The sequence below is a fragment of the Cornus florida genome, unplaced genomic scaffold (genome assembly GCF_030987335.1).
Source record: "Cornus florida cultivar Cherokee Brave unplaced genomic scaffold, ASM3098733v1 CherokeeBrave_3.0.0_Hap2_Chr04, whole genome shotgun sequence".
Classification (NCBI taxonomy): domain Eukaryota; kingdom Viridiplantae; phylum Streptophyta; class Magnoliopsida; order Cornales; family Cornaceae; genus Cornus; species Cornus florida.
The window spans coordinates 47303097-47324263 of NW_026775574.1; the positions used below are offsets into that span (position 1 = coordinate 47303097).

The 21167-nt window shown below is 37.0% G+C and overlaps 3 protein-coding genes across 3 annotated transcripts; 1 reads left to right on the forward strand and 2 right to left on the reverse strand.

The window, feature by feature from the left end:
• Positions 1-1976: 1976 nt before the first annotated feature.
• Positions 1977-5644, reverse strand: LOC132304943 (uncharacterized). The gene is made up of 6 exons (XM_059802641.1): positions 5542-5644; positions 5256-5445; positions 5139-5147; positions 3067-3241; positions 2827-2958; positions 1977-2405 (listed from the first exon to the last, which is right to left on the reverse strand). The coding sequence occupies exons 1-6, from the start codon at positions 5642-5644 to the stop codon at positions 1977-1979; spliced, it is 1038 nt and encodes a 345-aa protein (XP_059658624.1).
• A 1288-nt stretch (positions 5645-6932) lies between these two features.
• LOC132304945 (uncharacterized) lies at positions 6933-7880 on the reverse strand. The gene has a single exon (XM_059802642.1). It carries the CDS (start codon positions 7878-7880, stop codon positions 6933-6935), a length of 948 nt encoding a protein of 315 aa, XP_059658625.1.
• Positions 7881-11036: 3156 nt separating this feature from the next.
• On the forward strand, positions 11037-12750 carry LOC132302227 (secoisolariciresinol dehydrogenase-like). The gene is made up of 2 exons (XM_059799090.1): positions 11037-11158; positions 11725-12750. The coding sequence occupies exons 1-2, from the start codon at positions 11121-11123 to the stop codon at positions 12494-12496; spliced, it is 810 nt and encodes a 269-aa protein (XP_059655073.1). The 5' UTR covers positions 11037-11120; the 3' UTR covers positions 12497-12750.
• The last annotated feature ends 8417 nt before the right edge of the window (positions 12751-21167 follow it).

Here is a 21167-nt window from a genome sequence, read left to right on the forward strand (position 1 = left end):
CGACGGTAGGTGGCATGACCATATGAATGGATTTGTATCAACTTATTAAGTTTGTAAAACGCTAGGTCTTTGCATGCTCATCTCCTACGAGTAGCTTTATGTTACTCATCCATGCAGTGGGGACATTTTTTAGGTACAGGAATCAAGGTTCGAGATTCTCATTATGTTTGGATGATTTGTAGACTTGAAGGTTTCAAATTCTTGTAAATGTTGGCTTGAAAATGCCACTTGTAGCCTTATGTGTCAAAATGTGTATATTTGATTCTAAATATGTAATGTGTGCATAAGTACACCCTTTATGATGTATTTGACGTGTATGAGATGAGGTCATAGGCCAATGACATCTAATTTGTAATCTATGCACTTTTACTTTCATGGTATTTTATTTAAAAAAATTAAAAAATGACAAATAATTGTCTCACCATGTTCGCATCGAGTGTGGGAATTCCATTTTTATTCTTCTATAGGGTCTCATTAATCATACATGAAGTGTGATGAAGAGCCAAACGGTAATTTGAAACCATTTTATAATTTTAAGTTTCAAATTCCCCTTTTCATGTGCATTTTCGCCTTTTTTGGCCGTCGGGGGGTTGGATTTTGCATCGGGTCTTCTCGGGAGCCGCAGACCATTCCCGTGCATTTGAAATTATTTATTACGCTTGCGTGCATATTTGTTTTAGCCTAAAAATGCATTTAAGGTCAAATGCATACTTGGTGCAAAGTTGCATTTTTTTTTAGTTTTTGCCCTTTTCTGATCTAGGGGCATTCTGGATATTTCACAGTATGTTTTTTTCATTTTCTTCCACGTAGCCGGGTACAAAACTCGATTTTGGGGTGGGTGGGGAGGGGAGGGGGGTTTCTTCTTCGTATTTTTCCAGAAAATGTCATTAAGGGCCCTGTTTTTGCTCTTAGTTCTAGCAGATTTCAGAACAGTCCCTGTAGCAGCTTTTAGGCACTCTCTTGACCTGATTTTTTTTTGGGGCATTCTGGGTATTTCACAGTGAGTTTTTTTTCATTTTCTTCCATGCAGCCGGGTAGAAAACTCGATTTTAAGGGGGGTTTCTTCTTCGTATTTTTCCAGAAAATGTCATCTTCTAGCTCGTTTCAGCTCTCTGTTCTGGATAGCAAATTTTTTTTTTTGCATTTGCAGATTTTCTGGCAGCAACACTTGAGCACCATTTTGGTTTTTTTTTTTTAATGAAACTTTGAGGCTTCATATCTTCTTCGTTCGGACTCCGAATCAGGTGATTTTTTATTCCAAATTTATTAATTTTTCCTTGTCTATCTAATGGTATGCACGGTTGCATTCAGTTCAATCTAAAAAGACCATTTTACCCCTTATCAAGTACCATTGCCGCACTGATTTGAAACCGAAAAATTTAATTTTATGAAACTTTGGAGTTTCATATCTTCTTCATTCGGATTCCGAATCAAGTGATTCTTGAGTCTAAATTTATTAATTTTTCCTTGTCTATCTAATGGTATGTTCAGTTACATCCCTTTTTATTTGAAAATACCATTTTACCCTTGATCCAGTACCCTTCCCATTTTATAATCTTAGCTTCCGCATTTGATTCTTTTGAGTTCTGTGACTTCATGGAAGGTCACCTTGGCATCTTAGGGATGTCTTATATCTCTAGATACCTTATTTCTATTTTTGCTTCCGCATTTTGGATCTGTTTCGGGTCATCTTACGGGTCATCACAGGACGCACTGGCTTGAAAAACCAGGGCCGTCATATAGTTGTTGGGGTGACTTTGCGAAGTACTAAGTCCCCAGGTTGAAATCTTCTTGGCTTGACCTTAGTATTATTGTATCTAGACACCATTTGTTGATAAGATGTCATTCGAATATGAGTTTGTTCCCTTCTTTCTTCAATTAGGTCTAAGCTCAATAACAATTCTCTCTTATTTGTTCGTGGCTCGTAATGCTCAGTCCTGAAACTGGTTACATCGATTTCAGCAGAAACAACTGCTTCACACCAATAGGAATGGGGTTTCCGCTGTTGTACGATAAGCCCACAACACGCTAGGAAATTCTTTAGGCCATGTTCCCTTTTTATCCTTAAGCTTCTTCTTTATAATTTGAAGTATCGATTTATTCGCCACCTCAGCCTGACCATTTGCTTGAGGGTGTCCAGGTGATGAGTAGCGGTTTTTTATCCCCAGTCGAGCACAAAAATCCTTAAACTTTGTGCAATCAAATTGCTTTCCATTATCTGTGACAAGCACTCTTGGCATTCCAAACCTGTTAATGATTGACCTCCAAGCAAATTTTCTTATGCTCGTCTCAGCAATACTTGCTAGTGGCCCAGCTTCTATCCACTTGGTGAAGTAGTCTATAACCACTATAGCATACTGGACTTGGCCCTTTCCCATGGGCAATGGACCTATAATGTCCATTCCCTATTATGCGAAAGGCCATAGACCTGTCATGAGAGTCATCTCTTCAGGTGGTTGTTTTGGAATATTGGTAAACCGTTGACTTTTATCACATTTTTTCACATAATCCGTAGCATCCTTTTGTATAGTGGGCCAATAATACCCTTATCAGATAGCTTTGTATGTTAAAGACCTGCCCCTAACATGATTACCACAATCTCCTTCGTGTTTCTCCTTTAGAATGTACCTCGCCTTCTCAGTTGAGACGCAACGCAAGTAGGGTAAAAAAAAAACCCCTCTTATACAACACCCCTTTGATGAGAGTGTACCTTGCTGCTCAAATTTTAACTTTTCAGGCCTCATTTCTGTCCTTAGGAAGTTCTCCCTCTTTAATGTATTTTATGATAGGTTCTGTCCATCCCATGTTGAGCACCATCTATTGTACCTCCTTTTGAACTTCTTGAAGTATACTCGGCTTATCCAGGTACTCTAATGGTACTGCCCTATTCACCTTCGGATCTAACACGGTAGCCAATCTAGCTAGAGCATCTGCATTTGCATTTTCTTCTTGGGGGATCTGATGGACTGAAAATCTCGTAAAATGATTTTTCAATTCTTCTACCTTTTTTTGGTAGGCATTCATTTTCTCATCTTTGGCTTTGTATTCAACTTGGACTTACCTTACTATCAATTGAGAATCTGTGTATGCTATGAGTTGCTCCACCCCAAGGACTTTTACCAGTTTTAACCCAACTATAAGGGCCTCATATTCTGCTTCATTGTTTGTTGCTTTGAAGTCAAACCGAAGGGCATAGGCAATGTTTTCTCTTTCTGGGGAGATGATGATCAACCCTACTCCACTAGCATGTGCATTTGATGACCCATCAACAAACAGAGTTCAAGTAGCTTTTTTGTTTGTTTAAATCTGAGGGTTTGCTTCTGTGGAAATGTTGATCTGGTCTTCTTGGGAAGGTGTAAACTCAGCAACAAAATCTGCTACCACCTGGGCTTTTATTGTAGTCCGGGGTCTATACTGGATGTCAAACTCCCCAAGTTCTATTGACCACTTCATAAGTCGACCTGAAGTCTCTGGCTTATGGAGAACATGCCTTAGGGGTTGGTCTGTTAGTACCATGATGCTCCTTAATGTGGTGCCACAAAAGTGTGCACTTTAGAATGTGCTAGAAAATGTATTAAGTGTGCATCAAGGATTAATATTTATAAAACCACTTAACACTAATAAAATGAAGTATATTGAGAAAGGGATCGTCCACAGGGATTTGAAGGTACTTGGAATTAAACTCGACTCAGTAGGTCAAGAGATTAAAAAGAGTGTTTGGTTTGGTTTGTTACTCTAATGATTAACTAAAAACATGCAATGTAAAACAAATTAGAGCTACAGAGAGTAGAGTTTAGAAAATAGGAGAGGAGTCTTAGGGCATAAGAATCACCATTAAGCTCATTCACTAAATCATAAGCCTTCATCTAATTGTGGAAAATTCATGTTGTAAACCAAATGTGTGCTACTAATTGCAACAATGAGCATGGATATCAAATTCAAGCATGAATTGTCTACTTAACAAGAAGTAAACTAGGGTGTAGTGCAACTTATCAAGTTTAAGCATAAACAATCCAATTAATCAACAATTGTAGCACACATTAATCTAGAGAATCATACAACTTGCAACAATAAGTATGGATTATCAAATTTAAGCATGAATTGTCTACCTAACTAGAATTTAAATGCAAGTACACTACAATTAAAATAAGACAATAAAATTAAGACAATTAAACTAAAGGTGTAGTACAATCCATTAAGCATAAGCATAATCCATCAAATTAATCAACAAGTATATTTAATAAAAACCATGCATAGCCATCACAAAACACAAGTATAACATGGATCTAGTGTAGAGCATAATCCTCCATTAATTACACATACACTTGCAACATAGAGAATTGATAGGAAAAATTTAACCATAGAAATCATAGGAAAACCCAAATTACATTATATACGCAAGGATAAGCATCCATTACAACAATAAATTCCCCAAAAAGATAAAGACTAGGGTTTAGATTACAAGCCTAGGGTTCATTCAAGCCCTAAGGAAGAGTTTAGCCACTCTTGGAGGAGGTGGTTGTGGTCATGGAACCCTCAAGGGTAATTCCCAAATATGGCTTCATCTTCTTCCTTTTGGTCTTCTTGGTAGAAACCCTAGATCTAGAGATATTCTTGCCTCTTTCTTCCAAAACCCTAATTCTAGAGAGAGAAAACTATGTAAAAACTATCTATTAAATGAAATATTAGCTAACCCTTTACAAAGTGGCTCATTTTGCCTTTTATACAAGACCCTTGGAGGCCAAAATGGGTTAAAAACAAGCCCCAAAATGATTCAATCCCATAGCCATTTGGTAGGTGAAGATCGGGCGAAGTCGGGAATCAAACAGCTCACTACCAAGCACTTTACGATCGATCGTGAATTTCTTCGATCGATCGTGCTGACGTGGTAGTCTTATCTTGACAACTGGCTGCCTTATCCGCTGAGCTGGCACTGACGTGGTATTACGAACGATCATACTTTCCCTGTGATCGATCGAGAATTCAATGACCGATGACACGGCCTACGATCGATCGTTGAGGATTTACAATCGATCGTGAATTCTACCTTGGCATTTTTTTGACTTTTTCTGGATTTTCTCGATGCATTTGCTTGACTCTAAAAAAGCTTTAATAGACTGTTTTTAACCCGTTTGAACCTTATTGACCTGAAATTGACAAAAACACAAATTAGGACTAAAACATAAAAATAAGATAGATGAAAAGACTAAAATACCCTAACTTAGGGCTGAAATGTGCAATATTTCAACACTTACCATACCACTATCTTATGAGTTTGGAAATAAGGCCTGAGTTTCCTAGCTGACATGACTAATGCAAATGTTAATTTCTCCATTTTGGGATATCTTTCCTCGGCACCCCTAAGTGCCCGATTTGTGTAATACACCGACTTCTGAACCCCATCTTCCTTTCGAATTAGAGCTGAACTTACTACTGATAAGGAGACTGCCAAGTACAAATACAAGTTATCTCCTATTATTGCTCTTGACTAAAGTGGTGGTGAGGAAATGTATTCATTTAGTTGTAGAAATGCCTGCTCACATTCTGGTGTCCATTCAAACTCTTTTTTGAGGGTACGGAAGAAAGGTAAACATCTATCAGTTGCTCGAGAAATCAGCCTACTTAGGGCAGCAATCTTCCCCATGAGTCGTTGGAGATCCTTCGTGGATTTGGGTGACCTCATATCCAGAACTGCTTAGATCTTTTCTGGATTCGCCTCTATTCCTCTTTTACTTACCATATACCCAAGGAATTTTCATAAGGCAATTCCAAAAGCACACTTGCTAAGGTTGAGTTTTATCTTATGCTTCCTAAATACTTTAAGGTTTCCAGCAGGTCTGCCAGGTGATCTTCAGCCTTCCAACTTTTCACTAGCATGCCGTCTATGTAGACTTCCATGTTCCATCCGATTTGGTCCTTGAACATCATGTTGACTAACCTTTGGTATATTGCTCATGCATCTTTTAGCCCAAATGGCATGACCCTGTAACAATACAAACCCCGATCAGTAATAAATGAGTTTTTTTCTATGTCCGGTGGGTACATTGGAATCTGGTTGTATCCGGAGTATGAATCCATGAAGCTCAACAATTCATGTCTCGCAGTTCCCTTCACCAACATATCAATACGTGGGAGAGGAAAGCTATCTTTTGGGCAGGCCTTGTTCAAGTCTGTAAAGTCTACACATAATCTCCACTTCTCATTGGCTTTCTTTTCGATGACCATATTTTACAACCAGTCAGGATAATGTACCTCTTAAATAAAGTGAGCTTTTAAGTGCTTTTCCACCTTTTCTGATATAGCCTGGTTTCATTCAGAGGCGAATGTCTTTCTTTTCTGTCTAATGGGTTTAAAGCTGGGATGAACATTCAAATGATGTTGTATTATAGCTAGACTTATGCCCGGCATGTCCTCATGAGTCCAAGCGAACACATCCTGGTTTTGCTTGAGAAATTGAATGAGTTCACCCTTTATGCCAGGTTGAAACAAGGATCCTATGCTCACTTTCTTCTTAGCCTCATCATCCAAGCTCACCTCCAGTAGGTTTTCCATTAGTTTGGCTCGTCGAACTTCCTATTTTTTTACTTCCTCTTGGTCTTGTACCTCTAACCCTTTAATTATCAGAGTTTCCTGGGACATTTTTTCTCTGAGAGAAGTGAGATAGCATTCATGAGCTGTGGTTTGGTTACCCCTCAACTCACCCACCCCATGCTCTGTTGGGAAATGCATGAGGTGGTGCTAAGTTTAGGTAATGGTCCTAATAGAGTTTAGGTCTGTCCTCCCAAGGATAACATTATACGTTGACGGAAAATCCACCACTATAAAATCAACCATAAAAGTGACCTGCTTTGGGCTAGTTCCTGCAATTACTAGAAGGGTAATTGCTCCCAACGGATATACCTTATCTCCTGAAAACCCCACGATAGGAGAATTCATGGGTTGTAACCTTTCTCGGCCATCATCATTTGGTTGAATACATAAGAAAATATTATATTAGTGGAACTCCCATTGTCAATAAGTATACACCTTATGGTATAGTTAGCTATGACCATGGAGACAACCAGAGGATTATCGTGGGGTTGCTGGATCCCTTTGGCATCGGCCTCTGAAAATATAATTGTAGTGTCACCATACCTGAGTGTTTCTGACGGAAGGTTGAACATTCCTACCTCATTCACCTTTGCTCTTGCTCTTCTTGCGTATGTTTTTCGGGTCGCGGCTATTTCACCTCTTCCTGCATACCCTACGGATATGACTCTGATCTCACCTACTGGTTGTTGTTCTGGAAGATGATTGTTCCACCTTCCTTGTGCGAGATTAGTACCTCGTCTATCATCTCCTACCATGAACCTTCGCAGGTGACCCCTTCGAGTCAAATTCTTAATCTGATTTTTTAGGTCAATATAATCCTCCGTGGTATGCCCATGATCTCTGTGGAACCTGCAATATTTGTCCCGAGGCCTTCTTGAGGGATCGGATTTCAGCTTCGATAGCCACTTTAGAGAGGGATCATCCTGAATCTGCATTAAAACCTGATCTATAGACATAGTGAGCGAGGTGTAGTTTGTGTACTTATCTGAGCTCCTACAACGAGATGTCCTCTCACTTTGATTGATTGAAGACTTTTTGAATTTGGTCTCCTTCTCGTCTTTGGCACCAGGCTGTGATCTCTTTTTATCTGCCTTCCTATCTTCTCTTTCTTTCCCCTTTCGCGCACTCATCGCATCCTCTGCATTCATGTTTTTCCTAGTTCTAACTAGTAATTCTGCCATACTGGTTAGAGGTTCCTTTAACAAGGGAAAAAGGAATCTAGATGTATGCAGTCCTTTCATGAAGGCGGTGAGTGCTACCTTGTCATCGGCTTCATTCACCTGTAGCATTTCGGTGTTGAACCGGTTGATATACTCTCATAATGGTTCTCTCTTCTATTGCTTCACGGTGAACAAGTAAGTGGTCGACCTTTTGTGCCTTTGACCTGCAATGAAATGACTTACAAATCCCTTACTCAACTCCGCAAAGGTCTCGATCGAGCTTAGTTTTAATTTATTAAACCACACCCGTGCTAACCCTTTTAGATTAGTAGGAAAGGCCCGTCATATTATCTGGTTTAGTATAGCTTGGAGATGCATAAGTGCCTGGAAAGTCTCCAAGTGATGACGAGGATCACGAGTCCCATCAAAGCTCTCAAATGTTGGCATCTTGAACTTGCTAGGCAAGGGGCATTTCATGATAATCGGGCTAAATGGCAAATTTGTTTTTTGAACAAGGTTGTCTATGGTGGTACCAAAGCCTTTTATCTTCATAGCTTGCATCACATCTTCCATCTTGGCTTTGAGGTTCCGGATCTGTAGGTCGATGTGGGTGACCTCCTCAGTCCTTTCACCAATGTAGGTCGAGGTCAATGGCCTAGAGCTACGTGGGGGAGATGGATGACCCGCCTCCCTATGTTGATCAGCAATTTGGCTATGCTCTGCAAGAGCCTCCTCATGGGAAGGCTCGTTGCCTTGCAACTCAGGATTTCCCTCCTCAGCATTTAGGTTGGGATGATCTTGAGGTGGGCTTTCGTTATCGTGATGACCTTGCCCTAGAGGGGGACCTAGGGGAACAAAATGTTGTAGGATCATCGCATTTTGCTGGATCAGGTCATTCATTCCTTGATTAAGGGTTTGACGTAGGGTTTGAACTTCGTGTTCCAACGCTGCGACGCGCTCTAGGTCATTTAGGACATGAGGGGGTTCCCCCTTGCATTTCCTCCTGACTAGAGGCCTGCAATGATGTTCCCTTACCGTGCTCCAATCCAAATCGTAAGACCATAATCCTTTTTAAAGAGTACTACCCCGGTTCCCACAGACGGCGCCAACTAATGAAGATTAGTCTGCAATGATCTAAAACGACAACGTTTTCTCTTGACATCGATGTGGTGCCTGCCAAACAACCTCCAATGGCTAAGTCAATTTACAAAAGAAATAAATTAAGTAATTAATGAAATGGAGTTCAATATTGCCCATACCTCATTGGTTGATAAGAGTTTGCTTTTATAGCCAACCGAGCTGGGAGTTTGTTGTAATCTTCAAGGAGAACCTTTGTCGATAATTTGAATTTGATATTTATCAGATCAAAACTACTTTTTGAATTTATGTTGCTAACGGCATTTATTACCTCATCACCTTATCCATCTGTTCAAATTCTTTTAGAGTTTTCCTCATCCCAGTCTCTATTAAAAATCAAGCTCCAAATTTTTTTAATAAAAATAAAGTCAAGAAAAAAATTAACTTGGCAAAAGGTGAGAAATGCAAATTGTATTGTCTATTCTCCCTATCGTAGATCACTAATTTACAACAATTTACCAAGTCTGAAGTGCCGAATAATGTCGGTAGAAAATTTTGGTATGAAAGATGATGAGCCATTCGGTGTTATGTATTCAAACCTCAAAGGGGTATCTCTTAATCCAGAGGATGTAGCCATGTTGTTTTAAATTTGGCGAGTGATGAGTCCAAGTATGTGAGCGGCCACAATTTGGTCATTGATGGAGGTTTTATAGTTGTAAATGAAGCTTTTTCAATGTTCAATGAATAAAAGTAGTGCTATTTTTATCATTGAATAAAACTATAACAACCCACAGGCTAGCTGGAGCCTAAGGCGAGTTAAACTTGCCGGCGAATAGGTCCAAATTCTTTTTATTTTTGTATATTAGTACCTCCCTAAAAATTTTATTTACTTATTATTAGACCCATCACCCATCAATAATAGAGATTTAATAGTGGATCCAAAAAAAAAAAAAAAAAAAAATTAATTTAAAAGTTTTCCTTCCAATCTCTACTAAAAATCAGGCTCCAAATTTTTTTTAATAAAAATAAAGTCAAGAAAAAAATTAACCTGGCAAAAGGTGAGAAGCGCAAATTGTATTGTCTATTCTCCCTATCATAGATCACTAGTTTACAGCAATTTACCAAGTCTAAAGTGCCGAATAGTGTCGGTAGAAAAATTTTAAAATATATAAATTATAAATATAAAGCTTGTGAAAACTTGAGGGAAGATTTGTTGGGTATTAATTGCAATAATAGAAGATTTGCCATCTCTCCAATTATGAAATTTGAAAAAGAAAATTGGACCAAAAAAGTAAATAAAAAAAATTGGGTCGATATGAAATGGAGTAAAAGTGATAAAAGACGAAGTTTCATTATATTATTTTCATTAATTTAACGATTGAAAAGACTATATTCTTTTTCAAGGAATGGTCAAATCAAACTTTCAATGAAATAGACAGCCATACAATCAATGGAAATTAACATAAAGTCGAATCCGACAGAAAAAATTTCACATCCATCAAATTGGATCTTGGATTGAACCAAATACCAATGATGTATTCGATATATTATTGATAGAACATTAGGTAAATTAGTTTTTTTTTTTTTTTTTTTTTTTTTTCATGAAAACTATTTGGTAAATTAGCTTCCTAAAGAAAAGACTTAGAAATTCTACAGAAAAATCCGCCAAAACCTAGCTAGGTGGTGAAGTGTTACTTAGCATTGTTCTATAATTTATGATGCAAAATTGATTGCAACAAAGGAAATTAAGGGTGAAATCTCACAACTTTACATGATTTTTGTCCCACATCGAATTTGGTAAGTAAAATGAATATAAATGAGTTGGGTGTTCACCATTTTTTCAAACTCTGACGGAGAAAAGTAGTTCGGCGGCCATTTTTGTTTGTGAAAGCAGCCCACTGCTTTCTGGTGTTACAGAAAAAGGTAGTGCCCTTTGATTCCTCTGTTTAACCAACTTTTGAGCATTATAGTAAAAATCTTTCTTTATTGATGAATGTTTTATAAATGAGGCATGATTTTTCATGCACGTGATAAATGACATAAATGAGGCAATGTCACTGAAAATCAAAGCGGTAGTTAGAATTTATAGGTAAATTTTGTGTGTAAAATATTGAGCACGTTTATATTTGGGACTACAGTTAGTTTCGATGCTTATAAATCTAGTTCATATTTCCTTAGTTAAATCATATCATAGCTTGGTTATGACTAATGAGTGCCGGGGATCGATATTTTCTTAGATTATAGCTTGGTGTGTGGCTTTGTTTTTCCACAACTTCTACAAAATTTTCAACTATGGCGACTCTTCCAATACTATCAACTGCCGCAAGAAGGTATGGTCATCAGATACTCTCATTTTTATCCTTTATTTTATTTTCTCAATAAACAGATCTTCTTCACTTTTTCTCCCAAACAATACTACTATGTTTTGGACTACTGAATTATTGACTTTGATTTGAAATTGAAATAAATTTAGTTCAAAAATTTAATTAATTTTTCTCTACAATGATTCAAAATATAGCATTAGTACTATTCGGGAGAAGAGTGAAGAAGAAAAACACTTAAAAAATACTTTTATTCCAAAAGTAGGGACAGGCACAACATTTAGTACACTTACGAGTAAACAAATGACTTTTGGACTATGTATGTATTACAGATGTTTGGACTAACCAAAACATGTATCCCTTTGTCTAGAAAATATTATTAATTTATAATTAATTAAAATCAAGTTTAATTGCCAGCACAATCTTTAATAACTTAATAGTTTAAGTTTATAGGTGCTAAATTTCTTTTACCACTTTTGACTTGACTTCTTAAGAATGCATAGCAAAAGGGCCCAAAGTTGTTTCATTGACCAGCCATGTTGAATTCTTGCTTTGTCATGAATTTTGAAAACTAGATTGGAAGGTAAGGTGGCTCTGATCACAAGCGGGTCTGCTGGCATTGGATCTTACACAGCCAAGTTATTCTGCCAACACGGCGCCAAAGTCATGATCGCCGACATTCAAGATGATCTTGGCCATTCAATTTGCAGGGACTTAGGTCCAACTCATGCTTCCTTCGTTTACTGTGATGTCACAAATGAAACGGAAGTCAAAAATGCCATTGATAAGTCTGTTTCCAAGCACGGCAAGCTTGACATAATGTTCAACAATGCAGGCATCATAGGAATAAAAAAACCCAACATTCTTGACAACGATACAACTGAATTTGAGAAAGTTCTTCATGCTAACGTAGTAGGTGCATTTTTGGGCACCAAACACGCAGCTCGTGTGATGATACCAGCTCGTCGTGGAACCATAATCAACACAGCTAGTGTTTGTTCAGTAATTGGAGGGGTTGCTTCACATGATTATACATGTTCCAAGCATGCATTGCTCGGGCTCACCAAGAACACCGCGGTGGAGCTAGGAAAATTCGGCATTCGTGTTAATTGTGTGTCACCTTATGCTGTTCCAATTGCGTTGGCAAGGGATTTTTTTGAGCTGAAAGATGAGGAATTCAATGATGTATATTCAAACCTCAAAGGGGTGTCTCTCAAGTCAAAGGATGTGGCCAAAGCTGTTATGTATTTGGCTAGTGATGAGTCTAAGTATGTGAGTGGCCACAATTTGGTCGTTGATGGTGGTTTTACGGTTGTAAATGAAGCTTTTTCAATGTTCAATGAATAAGGAATGGTGTGTGGCTTATTATAGGTCCATCAATAATGGAGATTTAATACTGAACCCAAAAAACATATAATTCAACCAAAAAGTTTTCCTTCCATTCTCTGCTAAAAATCAGGCTTAAAAAAAATTATAAAAAAATAAAGTCAACAAATAAAATTAGCCTGTATAAAATTTTAAAATATATAAATAATAAATATAAAGCTTGTGAAAACTTGAGGGACGATTTGTTGGGTTAAATAAAGGGATAATTCAAAAAATATAGTGTTTTGGAGGTCAAAGGACAAATAGATGGAGTGCAATTTTAATTTTTCAAATTAATGGAGTTTTCTCAAATACTGACTTGGACATGGAATTTTACTGTAGATTATTTTTTGATTCCCAAACTACCCATCTATATTGTTGCGAAATGACCCAAATACCCAGCTCTCCAATAGTCCCTCATGTCTCTCTCTTCTCTCTCTCTCAAACCTTCCCCAACTGGTCCGACTCCGCCGACGCCTCCTCCTTCCTCGACGCGGTTGATGAATTGCTCACTGCCATTCGTGGCCGTCGAGAAGTCCATCATTGCCTGGCTGGTGGATCAAAACGTTGACTTAACAGACCCTTAAGTCTCTCTCTTCTCTCTCTCTAAAACCCTTCCCATCTGGTCCAACTCCGCTGACGCCTCCTCCTACGTGGTCGACAAATTGCTCCGCCATTCGTGGCCGCTAAAAAGCCATTCGTAAACTACACTAAAATTTCATATAAAAACTTCTGAAGCTGAAACGGCAACAAGAGGATATACAGAACGAACTCACTGATGTAGAGCAAAGTACTACACATTCAAAACAAAGATTGGTCATGTTTTTAGCCAAAGTATTTAACCCAACCAACCTTCAGCAGTTCATTCTGTAGCTGAGGCAGAATAGGGAACTGGCAGGTGGTGAAATCTCAAAGAAACGGAAATTTATCAACCATCAAGCAATGAATGCCCAGTGGAGTCTGTGGACACCACGAACCAAAATGTCAATTGCAATAGCCAGAATGAGGAGGAACTGGCAACTCTTCAATATGATATTCAGACCTCGGTTTCTCTTCTAAAAGATGATCAATCTGGCAGTCCTAATCATGACAAAAAGGATCAAACAAGTACCTAGAATTCAAAAAGGTTCACTAAAAGATTTCATACCTTGGGAGAAACTGATGTTGGCAGATTTGATTTTCGAGAATGAAGCAGAAGAAGAGCTGGGTAGTTGGGTCATTTAGCAATAATATAGATGGGCAGTATGGGAATCAAAAGATAATCTACAGTAAAATTTCATGCCCAAGTCAGCATCTGAGAAAACTCTATTAATCTGAAAAATTAGAATTTGACTTCATCTATTTGTCCTTTTAACTTCCAAAATATCATTTTTTTTAGAATTATCCCTTAAATAAATTGCAATAAAAGAGCTATGAAGATTTACCATCTCTCCGATTACAAAATTTGAAAAAGAAAATTGGATCAAAGAGTAAATATAAAAAATTGGGTCAATTAGTCAATATGAAATGGAGTAAAAGCCATAAAAGACGAAGTTTCATTATATTATTTTCATTAATTTAAGGATTGAAAAGAATATAGTCTTTTTCAAGGGATGGTCAAATCAAAAATAGACAGCCATTCAATCCATGGAAAGAAACATAAAGTCGAATCCGACAGGAAAGATTTCATATCCATCAAATTGGATCTCGGATTGAACCAAATGATGTATTTGATGCATTATTGATAGAATATTAAGTATTTTTTTCTTCCCAAAATTATTTGGTAAATTAGTTTCCTAAAAGAAAAGACAGAAATTCTACAGAAAAAACCGCCAACGCATAACTTGGTGTTGAAGTGTTATTTAGCACTGTTCTATGATTTATGGTGCCAAATTGATTACAACAAAGGAAATTAAGGGTGAAAGTTTACAACTTTACAAGATTTTTGTGATTTAATAGTTTAAAAACAGAGCAAAAGGGGATATTTTACTGAAATTTGTAACGGCATGGTCTATTTCGTTGATCTTATCTATTATTTGGATGCCAATTCTATAAAATATTGTGCTCCCTTGGACTAAATTTAATTTCTAAGAAGAAAACTTTTGTCATAAGAGACAACGATGAGAGGGTGAGCATTTGCTTAAATTTTTTTTTTAACTTTCAATAATTTAATCTCAACATGATAAATGGAGTATAAATAGATAAACTGTCAAAACACTTAACATTCAATTTATTTATACTCATTTTCTTTTTTATTCGAATTCGATGTAGGATAAAAGCAGTACCTATGATGAAAAAGGCGTTACTGAAAGAAGTGGGCTTTATCCTCTGCACAGACTTTACTTTTCCACAATTTTGGCAGCCGTTTTTGTTTGTGAAAGCAGCCCATTGCTTTCTGGTGCTGTAGAAAAGGTACTTCCACCAAATGAATGACTTTGGTTCTGTTTAAACAACTGCCCCAATTATAGTAAAAATCTTTCTTTATTGATGAGTGCTTTATAATAGTCATGCACCTGCTAAATGAAATAAATGAGGCAATCCCACTGAAATGAAAGTGGTTATAATTTATAGGTAAATTTTGTGTGTTTAAAATATTGAGCATGTTTATATTTGGGACTATAGTTAGTTTTGATGCTTAGAAATCTGATTAATATTTTGCTTATATAAATCATATCATAGCTTGGTTATGAGTATAAATAAGGGTGGCAAAATAAGTCAGAAACCATCAATTCATCCATATTAGTCTGCTTTTTAATAATTATAGGTAAATCATATTTAATTTGAGGGTCAAGATGAATTGGATAATTTTTAACCACTTAAATGGAGGGTCAAGACAGGTTAAATATGGTTAATCATATTCAACCCATATTTTACCTATCACATAATAAACACACAACATACATCTATTCTATATTTTACTCAACTCATTTCTCTCTCTAAAATTCTCTCATTCACAATCCTCTCTCTCTAAATTTGTCTTTTATCAATCCCCACTATAAGTTTCTCTCTTTATAAATTTCTTCTAAAAAAGTAAATAATTAAAAATTTTAAAAAATTAAATAGTAGTTTTAAGTAATTAAAAAAATTTTAAAATAAAAAATAATAAAAAAATTTTAAACCTTCAGGAAAAAAAAATTAAAAAATAAAAATAATTAAATTATTTTTAAAAAACATTTTAAAAATTAAAAAATTAAATAATAAAAAAATTTTAAAAATAAATAAAATTTTAAAAAAATAATTAAAAATTTAAAAATAATTAAAAAAATTTAAAATTAATTTTAAATAATAATTAATAGGTCCACGGATCATAACGGGTTAATCCTACTCATTTTTAGCTCGCCAATTTTTAACCCGTTATGAATGTGTTGAATATGGGTTTTGACCTATGTGACCCGCCCATTTTCAACCCAACCCAAACCCGACCTAACTTGCCCATTTGTCACCCCTAAGCACAAGTGACATCTAAGATGATCTTGGCCATCCAATTTGCATGGACTTAGGTCCAACTCTTGTTTCCTTCGTCCATTGTGATGTCACAAATGAAACGGAAGTCAAAAATGCCATTGACAAGTCTGTTGCCAAGCACCAAAAGCTTGACATAATGTTCAACAATGCAAGCATCATAGGAATAAAAAAACCCAACATTCTTGATAGTAAGCCTGAGGTTGAGACCTGTTGGATGAGGGAGTCGCAAAGTGACCTGTTGGATGAGGGAGTCGCAAAGTCAGGGATTGTCAGTGATTGGTTTTTGGTAGAACAATAGGGTGTGAGCCTAAGTCAAAATTCAGTGTACTTTGCTTCAAACATAGTGAATTTTTTTTCTCTGGACTGCACAGTCCAACGAGATTTTTTCCGCAACAATTAGTCTATTCTACCAATTGGGGTTTCCTCGCTAAAAATCTTGGTGTCATCTCTCAAACTTTATTTACTTTACTTGCACTTTATTTTTGCTTTGTGGTTTAAATTTAGTTTTATTTTAGTAAAATTAAAATAAGTAAAAATTAGATAAATGAACAAGTTATATCTATTCACTATCCTTCTAGGTAAATTATCCATATTATCTTCCACAACCATTCCGTTGCGTACAAACTAACAAGTGGTATTAGAGCCAACCTTTACACATTGAGTTGTTCCTTATGGAATTTTTTTAATAATAATAATAATAAATCTCTGTTTTTGTTTTCAAAATTTGATATGGATATTGTTCTTAAGGAAGGTGGATCTATTCAACGTACTCCTTTGTTTGATGGTGATAATTATGCCTTTTGGAAACCTAACATGACAGCTTTTCTTATGACTCAAGGTAAATATGTTTGGGCTGCAATTGAAAAAGGTTATAAAAACCTACAGTCACAAAGGATGGTCTTACCATTGAAAAGGAAGAGTCCGAGTGGACTCAAGCTGAGAATAATACTTAAGAAGGAAACACTAAAGCTTTGTTTTCTTTATTCAAATATGTTGTCTAATCTGAGTTAGTTCGTATTGCTCATTGTAAAATAGCAAAGGAGGCATGTGACATACTTCAAATTACCCAAGAGGGTATAGATGAAGTCAGATCTTCAAAGATTGAGATGCTTGTGTTTTAATTTGAAAATCTTAATATAGAAGAAAGTGAAACCTTTTCTAAGTTTTACATGAGACTCAACTATATTGTGTTTGGCCTTTGAAACCTAGGAAAGAAAGTGGCAGATAAGAAGATTAACAAGAAAATTCTTAGGTCTTTGCTTGAATGGTTCAAAATCAAAGTTAAAACACTACAAGCAACTCAAAACATCGCTACCATGCAAGTTGATAAGTTTGTAGGTCATATTAAGAACTACAAGATAAAATACTATGGAAATCCCCAAAAACCTAAAGACTTAGCCCTAAAAGCTTCTAAGTCTGAGTCCTCCAAGTCTGAGGTTAGGTATAATAGTGAGTCTAATGAAGAAATTACTCTCATCACTAGGAAGTTCAGAAATTTGATCAAGTCTGAAAAGATAAATGCACTTAAGAAAGGGGGAGAGTCAAGGTTTAGGAATAGAGAGTCTTCATCCAAGGGAAGTGAGAGACAACATAAAAAGAGAGAAGAGAAGTCTAAAGAAAATGAGATTAAATGTTGGACATGTGGTGGTATAAATCATACACCAACAGTTTGTCCAAGTCCCAAAAATAGCTTTCTTGCTAAAAAAGAATCCAAAGATAAAAATAAGGGAAAAGTAATGAAAGTTTCAGTTTCTAAGAATAATGATGCTTCTTTAGTTGGTTTTATTCTGTAGATTATGTTCAGTTTCGTGTTCTTGTGCGCTTTCAGATTTGTTCCTCAAAAAAAGATGAAATTGAGGTTTTGGTGAGTTCTTGAAGATCGAAGCATGCCAAGCCAGGGATCTACAGTTTTGCCAAGCTAATATGTGCCATTGAACTCATGGCACTCTCTACAAAGCCTAAGAAGGAAGATAGCACCATCAGATCAAGCCAAGGTCAGTTCAAGAAAAAAGTTATGAGCCGTGGATACACCATGGCGGGTGCCCGCTAGCGCCCGCCAATTCCTACGGGCGCCAAAGGGTAGTAGCCTTCAGATTTAGCGGGGCCCCGCCGGTTCCTACAGGGGCTCATCAGCTGCCAATAGCAGAACCAAGGATGCCCTTTGCCAATGCATGGAAGCAAGCCTTGACACCTTGTAGGGGCCCGTCATCCGCTGCGAGCACTCGCCAAGTTACAGATAGCAGGTCGTAGGTTGCATTGTTTTACCCAATGTTGTCCCCTTAATTGAAGGGATGGCTTCGCACTCTTCTAGGGATTTCTAGCCACGAAATTAAGGTAGTTTGGTAGGATTTTTGGGCTATTTGTGTGGCTTGAATCATGGTAGAACATTTGATGTACATTGTAAGGATTTTTAGAAAGAGAAATATTGTGTTCTTGAGAGCTTGAGTTGTACCTTGCTGCTAGGGGCAAAAATGGAAGGGTTGATCATCTCAACCTCTTCCTCCCTTATTTCTATGGCGAACTAACTCCCTTTCTAGGGAGGTGATGAAGCCCTTCTTTGTAAGCATGCTCTAGTTTTGTTTTGATTTAGGGAATGAAGTATGTATGTGATCTTTCATATTCTAGAGACTTGCATAAGTTGCAATGGTTCTTTATTTCAATAAATAATTGTGTTGAATGTATTATCTTGTCTTAGATTGTATTTTTTCATGATTATATGGCTTACATCTTCATAGTGAGAATGGAGATAAGAATATGAAAGGGTTTTAATGGCATGTTGTATGGAAAGTTTGATAGTCCATAGCTTAGGGCCTCCCTTTGATGGATTATTCTTGGTTTTTGACTTCATGTGCTATTATCATAGTTATTGAGGAGTTTGATAGTCCTAGCTTAGTGAGCATGTCATAGCTACACCCTAATTTAGGTAGTTCAAGCATGTGAATCTTTAATGGATTATACTTAATTCTTGATTCTATGAACTTCTTGAAGATCATATAGCAATCTTTTATTACAACATATCATGGTCATTTATATGAGTTGTTCCTTAAGTTAATCACAAGCAAGCATGTTTATATGGTTGGTGGTTGATTCACTTCCCTAACCCTCTTTACATAAGTTCTTCTCCTCTTAAATTCCTTCCATTTACGATTTTATGCAAATTTCATTTCTTAGTTCTAAGTGATAAACAAAACCAAACCTTACACCTCTTTTCTCAAACAAGTGATTTTAAGACCTTGGTTGCCATAACCTTGCAGTCCTTGTGGTTCGACTTACCCTTATGATAGCCCTATTTTACAATGATTTGTGCTATTGCAAGGGTTGATTATTATTGGTAAACGTATTCGACCCACCACTTTCGCATTTTGGATCCGTTTTGGGTCATCACAGGACACACTGGGTTTGTAAAATCTAGGGTCGTCTTAGGTGGTATCTGAACTCCTAGGTTCAAAAACCTTAGGACGATGGGTTTTGGGTGCATGTCATGCTTGTGTTGACATGCTCTATGTTTTTAGTTGTTTCTTGATAATATGTTTACGTGCTTATATGGACATATGTTTAGAAGTTTACTTTAACTGTTTTAGCATATTATATGTGCTTGTCTGCCGAGTACATTGTATATGTCTGTCTGTTTTAGTATATTATATGTGCTTGTTTGCTTGAGTACATTGTATATGCCTATTTGCCTTAGCATATTATATGTGCTTATTTACCTTATCATACCGCATATGCTTGTTGGCTTTAGTATATTGTATATGTTTGGCTGTCTTAGCTTGGTATTTTATGCTTGTCTACTTAGCATGTTGGATATGCTTGTTTGCTTTAGCGTGTTATATGTGTTTATTCATCTTAGTATGATTGGATGATGCATATATTGACATGCCATATATGATTCTTTATTACTTGTATAAGTATGTAGTCATTACTATGTTGCTTGGTAGCTGTTAGTTTTTTTTATGTCTTGTTTAGGCATTGCGGGTTGTTCTAGTTTGGTTGGTAGAGATTGATGCTAGGATATAGTCTCTTGGATTCCGTTGTATCCCTTAGATACACTCTTATTTTATGAAGTTTCTCCCTTGGGTAGGAGGAATTCATTCTGTAAGGACCCCATGTCGGGGAACCTTCTTGTTTATTTTGTTGGTTTGGGTGTGTCGAGACCGTAGTCTGGCGATTGATGCAAATAAGGCTCATGTGAGCGTAAGGTCGCAGTCTTTGTCTGGTGGAATGAGACGTGGGCAGGAAGGCACCGTTTCATCTCCTTTTCCTTTCGTAGCTTCACGATGTGGTCGGGGAGTGTTTGGGGTGTTGGTATCGTCTCTTGGGGTTTGGTGGTAACCTTGATGTGATGACACCATTAGGGTCTTGTTTCTAACGCCATGGGACGATGAGTCGGGATTGACTCGAGTCCTTCCTTGGGGATTAGGAGTTTTGTCTTCATGAGCCTCAACGGCGGGGTTCTCGTGTCCCTTCTTTTTAGAGTGGTGGTTAGGGATTGGATAGGTGTGTTGGCCTAGGATTCTTTTTGTCTTGCCTTGGATAGCTCTTATGAGCTAAGGTTGGGGTGTGAGTGTTTCCATGTAATTAATTGCATTGGTGCAATTAATTACTCTCCCTCGTCATCGGAGACTTGGGGTTGCGTTTGAGGTTTCAATAGGATCCTGTAGAGTTCCCATCGAACTCGTCAGCATCTTGAGTTGAGTTCTCTTGTTAGTGTCTCGTAATGGTTAGTATTAGGGCTATCCATTACTTCGTTGTTTGTTTTGTGTGGCATTAGGACTCCACCTTGGGTTTGAGTCAGTCTTGGGAAAGACTTGTAGACTCTTTGTTTTGGGAACCTGAGTGTTCATTCTAGGAGATGATTCCTTTCCTCACGGAGAGAGATTGGAACCATCCGGGTTTTTAGGCTTCACCTTCGGTGAGTTCGTCCTTTTGAAAGGCATTTCATCCCTTCTTGCATATGATTTTGCGGGATTGTTATTTGCATAGTCCTTCTTACATGTTTATATGCCTTGTTGTTTTAAGCATGTCTTAGAAACAAGTTTAGGGGCTGTCACTATTTGGTAGTTATGTGCTGATATAGATAAGGTGTTTTCCATTTACTATATCTGTTTATCGTGTTAGCGTCATAAGTGATGTGTTGCGTGTCTCTATTACTTGACCCCTATGTGATAGGTAGCATATATATATATATATATATATATATATATATATA

What these genes read in the sequence shown, in the direction of transcription:
- LOC132304943 (XM_059802641.1), bottom strand. Translation starts at nt 5,644, where the DNA reads ATGGGGAAGATTGCTGCCCTAAGTAGGCTGATTTCTCGAGCAACTGAT. An exon ending in GTTTGAATGGACACCAGAAT is followed by an intron (nt 5,446 to 5,541) that starts GTGAGCAGGCAT and finishes TGTACTTGGCAG; the next exon opens with TCTCCTTATCAGTAGTAAGT. An exon ending in TTCAAGAAGTTCAAAAGGAG is followed by an intron (nt 2,406 to 2,826) that starts GTACAATAGATG and finishes TTCGCATAATAG; the next exon opens with GGAATGGACATTATAGGTCC.
- LOC132304945 (XM_059802642.1), bottom strand. Translation starts at nt 7,880, where the DNA reads ATGCTACAGGTGAATGAAGCCGATGACAAGGTAGCACTCACCGCCTTC.
- LOC132302227 (XM_059799090.1), top strand. Translation starts at nt 11,121, where the DNA reads ATGGCGACTCTTCCAATACTATCAACTGCCGCAAGAAG. An exon ending in CTATCAACTGCCGCAAGAAG is followed by an intron (nt 11,159 to 11,724) that starts GTATGGTCATCA and finishes TTTGAAAACTAG; the next exon opens with ATTGGAAGGTAAGGTGGCTC.